Here is a 10,727-nt window from a genome sequence, read left to right on the forward strand (position 1 = left end):
AATTTCGTTCCACTTCATGATTGTGTCCCACTTGTTGTTGATTCTTCACAAAAAATTACAGTTTCATATCTTTATGTTTGAAGCCTGAAATGTGGCAAAAGGTCGCAAAGTTCAAGGGGGCCGAATACTTTCGCAAGGCACTGTATATTATAGACTTTGGTCTAAATAGCAAACATGCAGTAGAACCCCACCCTATACGAGTAAAGCCACAAAGTCCTTCCCAAGTAAATATTTGCAAAGCACAGCTGAATCTTATGAAACAGAGTAAAGTTTACTCTTGCACAAGACACACACACACACACACACACACACACAGACAGACAGACAGACACACACACACACATACACACTGTGAACGGATCCTGTTTTGAACAGATCCTGTTTTGCATTTCATTGGTAACTCTGAAAACAAACATTGAGGCCGATCTGCAGATGACAGAGATTAGTTCTCCAACTACTTCTTTTAAATGCAAAGTGGTGAGGAGCAGCCCACTTTCAGTTCGCTATTGGCAACCAATGTTTCGCGTGACCCTATCAGGCCTTTTGTTGTTGTGCAAGAGGAGGTGCTTTTGAGGAACTGGTGCGGAAACATTGCTCATACAGCTTTAGACTGCGAGGACTGCTACCATGGGAACTGCCAGCTCGAGAGGGGCTCAAAAGAGGTCCTCCAGGGTGCTACTGATGGGCCTGGATTCAGCAGGCAAGTCCACGCTTTTATACAAACTCAAACTTAACCGGACCGTGCAAACCTCGCCCACGATTGGCTTCAATGTGGAAATGCTGGAGCTGGAGAAACACCTCCCCCTGACAGTCTGGGATGTGGGCGGCCAGGACCAGATGAGGCCCAACTGGAAGCACTTCTTAGAGGACAGCGACGGCTTGGTCTTCGTGGTGGACAGCACGGACGAGGCCAGGCTGGAGGAGGCCAAAAAGGAGCTGAAGCGGGTCTTGAAGCATGACAACATGAAAGAGATCCCATTAATGGTGCTGGCCAACAAGCAGGATGTACCCAGCTCTCTGTCCATCAGGGAGATTGCTCTCAGATTGAACCTCACAAGCTACGAAAACAGGGACTGGGAGATCCAGGGCTGCAGTGCTTACACTGGGGAGGGACTGAAGCAGGCATTTCAGTCTGTTTCGGAATTAATTAGAACAAAGTGAAACCTTCAGATTGGGGATTAAAGACTGAGAATCTTCATTAGACTAAAATATTTGATATACGGTACAACTAAATATATATATATATATATATATATATATATATATATATATATATATATATAAAATATTTGATATACAGTACAACTAAATATATATATATAATTTTTTTTTACAGAAGGAACTGTCATCTTAAGGCTGGTTGCAGTCCATGCTTGGGCTCTTTTTCATCTCAACATCTAAAGTTTCTAGGGATTTCATTCGTGTCCTGGTGTTTTTAAAATGTGTTATTAGGTTTCATTTTGTTCACTTTTAGATGAAATGGGGGACCATTTTGCACCCTCTATTAAAAGAATACATATTGTATTGATATTAATTAAACTGTTCTACTGTTGTTAAAAAGCCAAAACAGCCTTGAACATTTGAAAATAATCAATATTAAGTTAATTCATAAAACCAAACTATATTAACTATTTTTTTGCTAGCATGTGGAGTAGAATCTTTGTGAATAAGGTTGATTTTTTATGCAAAAAACATTTCACTTGTCACCGAGAGGCAAATTACTGTGTACAAAAGGAGCATGTTTCCCACTTGTTTTTGCTAAGGTTTTGCAAGCTCAAAAAGAAATAAAAGTTTAGTGTCCTAATATTTGTTTTGGTTGGAGATTTCCTCTTGCATCACTTCATTTAGCTTGCTTGGTAGATATTTTCTGACCCTAATGGACTCAGGATCTTCTTGAGCAAGGGTTTAAACATTCTGTAAAAACCCTCTTTTTTTTTTTTTATACAAACATTCCTGTTCAAATTTTGTGGGGCTTTTTTGTGTGTTTTTTTTCATGGACGGAAACCATTTTGAGTTGTTCCGATGAGGAATGTTCTTCAGAAGTTGTATACAGATGGTGAAACTACTTTGTTGTTTGTATCACATTTAAACAGTTTGCTCACATTACTGCATTGCTTGACCTCTTTTCGTATAACATTTTCTTTACTATTATTAGATATTAAAAGATGGTACTGTTTAAAGATTGCGCTCGCGTTAAACATTGAGTAGCATTTTGTTTGCTTTAAAGCTATCCCTCGTTGTTCAGACAGCTAGCTTGGCTGACACGCAGTTCCTTCAACTCATTCCAGCTGGGTGTGGTTGTCAATTAAAATAGGGGCTTAATAGCACTAAAGTTTTTTTAATTTTTATTTGTTCAGCCACTGTCCTCTCATTCATCCTTGGTCTCCTCACTCAACAGCAGTTCTCTGTCGTTGCCTGTGTTAAGCAAATGAATGGCAGTGACAGTTCTACATGGAGCTAGTAAATGACCTCCAAGTAAAACTGAATTTAGAAAGGAAAAAGTGTACTATGTGCTCTTAATGGAATTTACTCTTATAAGCAAATATCTTTACTATAAGTTGAACTGCTCTTAGTCGAATTCGCTCTTAAATGTAATTATTTACTGTAATCTTTATTTTGCTCTTATTTGAATTTGATCTTATTTTCTACTGATTTTACTGTACTTTATAACTGCTCTTATTTGTAAAGCGATATTGTGTAATGTGATATTTTGTAATGTGATATTTTGCAATGTGATGCTTTGTGACAACTCTTATATGGTTTAATTATAACTAAATACAGCATGGATAAGGGCATCTGCTAAGAAATAAATAAATAAATAAATAAATAAATAAATAATATTCTTTTGAGTGGGTTTCAGGAACTGCCTCTAGGGGGCTGTTCTCTGTGATATACTCACATCTGCTAAAAGCTTCATATAAGCCACTGGCTATTACCAAAATACGGGAAAAAGATCTAACTATAAGGAATATGATCTGGCATAATATAGTTAATGCATCAAAAAAAACCATAATCAGCTAATTAATTTCAAAGTGTGCCACAGGATATACTGGACGCCTCTTAAGAGAGGCCGTGTGGGAATCACCTTAGACCCACTTTGTAACCTCTGTTCTCTTAAAACACCTGGCACCTTAATGCACATGCTCTGGGAATGTCCAGAGGGTATTTCTTTTTGGGGCCAAGTGACATCTATACTGTCCAACATAATTGGGAGAGACTTGCCATTAGGTCCAGTGGTACTATTACTTAATGATGATTCAAGAACTGTTTGAGCACCAGAAAATTTGGCTTACTGGACTGATAGCGTCACAGAAACTGATAGTACAGCGCTGGCTCCCTCCACACAGACTACCTTTTAGCAGTGGTTATCATATTTTAATGACATAGTTAGAACTATCTACTGCCAGGATAAATATGGCAAAAACTGACACCTTGGGGACTTGGGAGTGGAGCAGAGGCTGAGATAACCAAACTTTACTACTTTAAAAAGGAATATAACTTGAACCAAGACAGCAGTTTGCTGCACACTGTACTTGTAAGAAATCGAGAACATTATTATTTGATGGAATTAATCTAATTCATACCAACCAACCGTTTCTGTAAAATAGCTGCAGACGATATTGGTTATATCAGGGTTTTAATTCATGTCACATTATTATTTAGCAGTGGTTTCATCTTTACACTTTTAGATAACAGCTATGTTGATTGTTATGTTCTTGTAGGTGCAATTCACACTTTGCTGTCCCCCACCCAAAGTGAGTTTTGTACAACAGACAGGCTCAACGGTACATATTAACACATACGTGTTGCAGATGTTGCACTTTTTTTATCCAAGTTCAATATTTCTTATGTCCTCATGACAGAACCTCTGTCCTTTTCATTACCTGGTGATTTGAAGAATGCATCTGTAGCACAGTGTACATGAAGAAGAGAGCATTCACCCCAGCCACAAGATGAATGTTTCCAGAAATATACAAAGAATTAGTATTCCTCTGACACAGGAATATCCCCACGCCAACCACTATGAGGCAAGATAGCCAACAGTCAAATCCCTATAACCACTAAATTCAAGTGTGCAATGTAATTGCATTGGATGTGAAATACCAGTTATCTATGCAGACGTGCATTCACTTGAAGCAGTAAAACTACCTTCTTATTTAAGTTTCTTCCCAGTCATTTTCTCTGCTTGATGCATTCTCTGGAGCCCCAGCCAGGATTGCCACAGTAACAGTCCTGGAATGGCAACCCATATGCCATTGAAGAAAACCAAGTAGACCCAGAGGTAAAGCCAGCTGCCAGTGTTCAGGTTGGGGCTTCCATCAAGCCAGTCAGGGCAGAAGGTCATCCAGCCTCCGTACAGCTCGCAGACACACAGTGTGATCTGTATGAAATGCCTGAAAAGAAAAACAACAGGTGTTTAAAATGCAGCAAGGTTAATTACTTATATGAAATAGTGTTTCATCTGGTACTGTCCAAAAGGCTACCTGGAATTCCACCCCTATGTTGATGAATTCACAGTCACTAATGTTTAAATTTGCATATCCATCGGGGTAAGTAAACACTGCAACTCTCAAATGTATAAAAAGGTTCTTTATTATTTAATACTAGTGCATTTCAGCAGCCAGTCAGGGTCACCTTTTCACTTTTAATGTCTCTACTGTGAAGGTAAAGGCAAATGACGTGAGAGGAATAAAGCATTTGTAACAGTATAAATCTAGAACAAAACGACTTTGTGTTAATGTAGGAATGAGCAGTTTCCTGCTAGTTTAATGCCATGAAAATGATTCCATTCCTCTCGTGAAATTTGCTTTAGCACTTGTCACTTTGCTTCGACCCTGTTTTTTACATGCGGACGTAACCCTTTCCCCTCAGAGGTCTACCCAGGTGGGCTGTGTTCACTCGCTTCGATCATTGCTCCACCACTGAACGCCATTAAGCACTTTCTTCTCCGCAAGAGGGAATCAGCCGCTGAAAATACATTTGTCTCTCCATCAGCTGAATAACTGAAGTGGCAAAAAGCAAAGTGAAACTAACATGACCTGTAGTATTTATCCTTGACGATGGCATAAATGAGCACCAGGGCTAGAAGACCGTCTAAAACCACAGTGAGGATTTCGATGGATACGATCGTGGGGTGCGAGTGAAGCCATCTCTCGTCGGCCTTTCCATATTCTTTCCCTGTAGAAAATACAGATATAAAAACCTTTACATTCTGCCACTCAATAGATACTAGCCCACATGTAACAACTAGTTATTATTTGTTAGAAAGAAGCCATCTACCAACGTAATAAATGTCAAGTTTCTGCCAACAGCCAGCAGCACAAGCTTCATTCTGTGCAATGCTGATACCTTGCAGAATACCAGTAATCTTCGTAGATAATTCTTCTTTGTAATCTGTGGCACAAAGGATTATATATAGACCCTGATATTGATGTGATAAAGTCACCTGAAATGTCTTTGAAATAGTTTGTATCAGCTGGAAATTGCATTGCAATAATATTACCTGTTATGTTAAATTATTCTTATGTACTATATACTGTATTAAAAAACACGTTGTATATTGTGCTGTGTAAAACAAGATGATTTTCACCCAATCATGGTCAGAGTGGCATGTAAAGTCCACTGGTTGCAAAGCCACTTGTGGGTATCCACCCTGTGGTGAGGACAACAGCTTATTTTGTACAGTACCCTAAACTATATTCTATACGATGTTGGATAGTGCTTCCATTTTTTCTTTTAAAATTTGGAAAGCAAGCTGCTTTCTAGAATCTTATATAAATTGCACTGAATTATTGTAGAGAAATGCTCTATTTTATTGTGCCTTACTCTGTGTACCCTGGAACTTGTGTTGCTAGGTTTTATAAACACGTTGCTGTTTATTCAATAAAGACTTGTGTTTTTTTTGTTTGTTTAAATAAGCCAGAATACTTTGCATTACCGTCTCCCTCCAGTAGAGGGGTTTCTACAAAGAAACAACTGGCGTTTCTCAGGCATTACTAAAGGAAATCCTGTCTGAAATGCAGTTTACTCTGCATGCATGGGGAAGCAAGGCTGTTTCCAAAGACAGGAAATCAGCAAGAGCTCTGAGTATACTGAAAACTTCACAACTGTCATTTCATATTGTTTATATGTGCACACTCATTGGTACATAAAATACAAGAAAACTGTTCTAGAAATAGTATTGGCAAAAAAAAAAGTATACTTACACAAATCAGCAAAGATGTTGTCAGAAGTCGCAACGGTTCCTATCAGAGACATATACACAAAAGGACCCTCCTGTGGGGGGGGGGGGGGGGGGGGATGATAATGGGACATAAGACAAACCTTCCATATGAATCCATAACTTTAAATACTACATCATAAGAAATATAATAATACAGTTATACAATGTGATAAACACTATGAAACACTGAGAAATCATTGATAAATCCTGAAAAGAGAAACACAAATACTGTACTCTATCATTTTGGTTCATCTGTGTTTGCAGAATATTACTATTTAAATACTACTATTTAAATTACACTCATGAAAAAAGTTTGGTCGTAATTTAAAGCTGGCCATGAAACTGGGCTTTGTTTGTCATTCATCAGTGAATTTAAATAACATGCGTGTCCTAGACGAGCCACAATAGCTGATGGAGGATGGGTTGTTGTGAAAAATACATTGATGAGTTCTTCATACACTTTCTGTAGGTAACACGTCTTTCCAGAACATTCCCACCCATGTTCAATAGAATTCAGGTCAGCTGAGTACGTTTGCCTCAATACCATCAGATAATGGTCACATAGCACCATAGAATCAAGGACTCAAGGTACTGTACCTCACACAACTTTGATTCAGCTGTGACATGCAATGGCTTACACTAATTTAATTATGACCAAAAATCATAATCCTTTAGAAATAGTTGGCATTCAACACATACTACAGAACCAAAAAATGAGTCAAGCTTGTTTTCTATCCCAAAATTCCTAGTATGTTTGTAAATACTGACACATCTTGACACAGTAAAAGCACAACAGACTAAATCAACGTCAGTGAAATATACTCACTATCAGAGAGAAGATGATCTCAGATTTACCTTTATGAATGTGTTAATATTGTCTTACTGTCAGCTGTAAAGTGAACGTGAGCACTAAGAGTGGCAGGGTTGTACAATTGAATGAAGCGCATCAGCAGCGTTTCAAGTTTTTTCACGTTTTTACACTTTTGTAAAGAAAAGTTTGTTATAAAACAACGTAACGTTAATAATAGATTATTTGAAATGAAGAAAATAAATACTTAGAATTACTTTTTTTTTTAACTTTGTCAGACTGAAATCAATCAACTGCCTCAACGGTACAAAGTCTGGACTTACCAGCGTAAAGTGCACGAAGGCGTCATAAAACAGCCAAACCATAACCCATCTGTCAGCCGCTGAGCACTTTCTCCCCCAACACTGTGCCAGCACGTAACCTACAGCAAACTGAACACCGCAAGCCAGAAGGGAATACACTGTAACTGGGGTAAACAGCTGGGGAGGGTCTTTTGACTCCGAAGACATTTTTCCAGATACAGGTTTGTTATGTATGTTTAAAGAATGATATTGTATTGAATTGGTTAGTTCCTGAGCCTCACAATACTCCTGTGTGTGTGCTGTTCTTCGCTCCGCCCCGCATCAGTTCTCCTCTGTGTTATTGGGTCTTAGGCAGATCTCTCCACTTTTGACGAGCCCCCGAGCGAAGTAGAGACTAACACACGAACAAAAGCTGCTCAATAGTATTACCGCCTTTATTTTTGTTCTGCTGGCTAACTGAAGATTATACGATTTTAAAATGTATAAGTATTTCATGTAAATTTAACTGTTAGCACTGGTATACAAAATAAATAAATAAATAAAAACAAGTAACTACTTTAGTACAAATTGAAATTGACTGGGACCCCGCAGCTTTGTATTGATATATAATCTGGATCACTCAGGATAATGCATGTTTTAATGAAATGGAGCTGGGTTCACACTTCTTTCTTCTGAACAGTCCAGAGAAGCTTGCCTTTTCCTTCAAGTCCAAGTTACATATATGGTATATAATAGTTATTGATGCAGGAAGTGTGCTACGTATCTGTATCATGCAAAAAACAAAACAAAAAAAAAGTCACAAACAGGCATACTGGCTCATGGGTTAATGTCAAGGTCACTGACACTAATGTTTAAACATATATCTGCAAATATGAAGTCACAATCTCACGTCGTCTCCGAGATATGAGGCTTTGGCAGCGTTGCGACAACAGCTTTGTGAAATTATTGCCACAAAAGGGTTACATTTTCTTGTACGACACCCAGGAACAAACAGTTGTATACCGAGTTTGAAGCCAGTATCACACTATGGCAGCATTGTAAAACACGTCAACGTAAAGGGTACCATTAGATTTTGCGCAAGGATTTTCCATAACACAAACAAAATGAAGACAGCATCTTCATTGTGTTAGTGGATGTATAAAAACATTCACGCAGCCCCTCGGAGGGATGCTTAACAACACTGGCAATTTTGTTTTATATAAAATGCTAAAAATAGAAACTCTTTAGACTAGTGTCCAGCTTGGCATACTTGTCTGAAAATGTGTTTGAGAGTGGGATGTAGATTGCCCCTGTTCTGTGATAATTAAAACACATCTTTGTGAAATGTGTGGGAGCGTCTCAGGAGCTTCAAAATAGAAAGATACGTCACTGGAATGCATCTTTGAAAAAATAAAAACAAAACTGTGTCATTCATCACCAGTGCTTCATCCTCAGTGAGTTTGATAATCTGTATTTTTTTCTTCTCACAATATCAGACTGATATCATATAATTGGTTTAATTTGGTGACAGTGCATAAAACTAACACTCAACATTACATCTGGTACTAACATTTAAAGATAAATGAATGAATAGGAATACAAATATATAGGTTTATATTTATAGGGTTATTTCTTCCCCCCTCCCCCTCCCCTCAAATAGAAAATAAAAGTATTTCTTTATTGGGGGCATTTGGTTCCTCTTTTGAGGAATAAAATATTTTCAAATGTTAGTAAAATATACTATGGTTAAAATGTTAGTCAATTTCTTATAGCCTCTTGTCCTTTCTGTTTCCAAATATCATGTTTAAAAGGACATGAAATTTATGCCAATGTAGACCCGTTTTCTGATGCGAGTGCCCATCATAATGTTTTAACAAAATACTGAACATTGTAGTATTTAAGCTGGCGCTCACGTCAAGAAAGTAGGAAAAAAAGAGACATGATAATGAGCAAAATGTGACAATAAACAAGTTCACTTCTTCAGATATACCCTAATATGGTTCTATTAAAGAGGTGAAACAACTTTCATAGCATACATTTTTTTTAGTCATGACTTGTGGGCTAAATTCCCATCCCAAATAAATGCCATCTGATTTCAGACCCAGATTAGCAGCAGTCCAGTTATTGCAAATACCATAGTCCAACATCAGTGCTAAATGAAACTAGCTATAAAAAATACAAGTAAAGATATTAGTGTTGTGGAATAATCTTTGTATGCAAAGAAATGCACTTTTGAAGAACAGAACTTTGAGACAGAGAAATAATTCAGTAAAACTGGTCACGTGATGCAATGCAGAACCCCACTGCAGCAGTTAATGAAATAGACAAGCACAGTCCCAAACATCTGTAATCATGCAGTACTGCAGTGAAAGCTTCTTTCAATGTAGTCCTTGGATTCAATGTCAAAGGGTATTTTCCATTACATAATCTCACCTGTAGATGTCAGCATTGTCCATAACAGACGTGGGGACCCTGGCTTAGACCTAATAAATCCTAACATTAATAATGAAACATACTGTTAAAAATAAAAATATCAGTTAAGATGATAACTTAAAGTTAACTCACATTGGTATTGGATTGAAAAATAAAAACACAGTAAATGCAAGTTCTCTTGTACATTGTACAAATTGTCTTTCATTGATGGGATCAGAAAAATACCCTGCAGACTTCCAGTGATCCTGCTGGCTGCTTGTTTAGTTTTTCTGTGCAACAAATCCTTCAACACTGACCTGCTTTTAAGCTCTCAAGGAAGGTTTATGAATGCTGTTGGTTGTTCATGCTCTATAAAATGTATTCTCCAATCAAAGCTATTTCTTAAATCGAGTTAGTTTGGATCCTGTAGTAGTCTCCTTGTTCTTTTGTCTTTCAACTTGTGACAAACAGTAGCCAGACATAATTGTGATGGTTTAAGAGTACATACATGAATATACCACAGCCATGGGGAAAATGTAACATCTGTCTATCTGTACATGTTTAATACCAAGTTATTCTGCTAAGAACTATATAACTTAAGCCACATACACCATTTAGCAAAACTCTTAATACAGCACTTTACCCTGGGGTAAAAAGGCAGCTGGGCAGAAGATGTGGCAAGATTATGTGCAAAGCATGTATATATGGACATGAGACATACTAATGCTACCTACATGCCACGCTTCTTCAAAAACTTCTTGTATCCTGCATGTCCTGTAAATATATGTACAGCCAATGGTTAGTGAATACCGATGCATTAAAAATAACTTCTAGTGTAATTACAGTAACTACAGAGCAGCAAAAACAGTAAAGAATGTGCATGTTAGTGTTTTCTATATCTGGGGTACATTAATGGCACCAATAGGGCTTGCATGGCTAATTGAAGAGTCAATCAAGGTCTAAGTGGGAGGAAACATTCTTAGCAATCAGTGCTTCATTTTCC

At 37.6% G+C, this 10,727-nt stretch overlaps 2 protein-coding genes across 2 annotated transcripts; one reads left to right on the forward strand and one right to left on the reverse strand.

The window, feature by feature from the left end:
• The first annotated feature begins 272 nt into the window (after positions 1 to 272).
• LOC117407185 (ADP-ribosylation factor-like protein 11) lies at positions 273 to 2,838 on the forward strand. Its single transcript, XM_034011887.3, has one exon. The coding sequence runs from the start codon at positions 628 to 630 to the stop codon at positions 1,159 to 1,161; it is 534 nt and encodes a 177-aa protein (XP_033867778.1). The 5' UTR covers positions 273 to 627; the 3' UTR covers positions 1,162 to 2,838.
• A 782-nt stretch (positions 2,839 to 3,620) lies between these two features.
• ebpl (EBP like) lies at positions 3,621 to 7,661 on the reverse strand. Its single transcript, XM_034011472.3, has 4 exons — positions 7,355 to 7,661; positions 6,207 to 6,276; positions 5,040 to 5,178; positions 3,621 to 4,394 (listed from the first exon to the last, which is right to left on the reverse strand). Exons 1-4 carry the CDS (start codon positions 7,538 to 7,540, stop codon positions 4,154 to 4,156), a joined length of 636 nt encoding a protein of 211 aa, XP_033867363.2. The 5' UTR covers positions 7,541 to 7,661; the 3' UTR covers positions 3,621 to 4,153.
• Between the last annotated feature and the right edge of the window lie 3,066 nt (positions 7,662 to 10,727).

The sequence above is a fragment of the Acipenser ruthenus genome, chromosome 8 (genome assembly GCF_902713425.1).
Source record: "Acipenser ruthenus chromosome 8, fAciRut3.2 maternal haplotype, whole genome shotgun sequence".
Taxonomy (NCBI): domain Eukaryota; kingdom Metazoa; phylum Chordata; class Actinopteri; order Acipenseriformes; family Acipenseridae; genus Acipenser; species Acipenser ruthenus.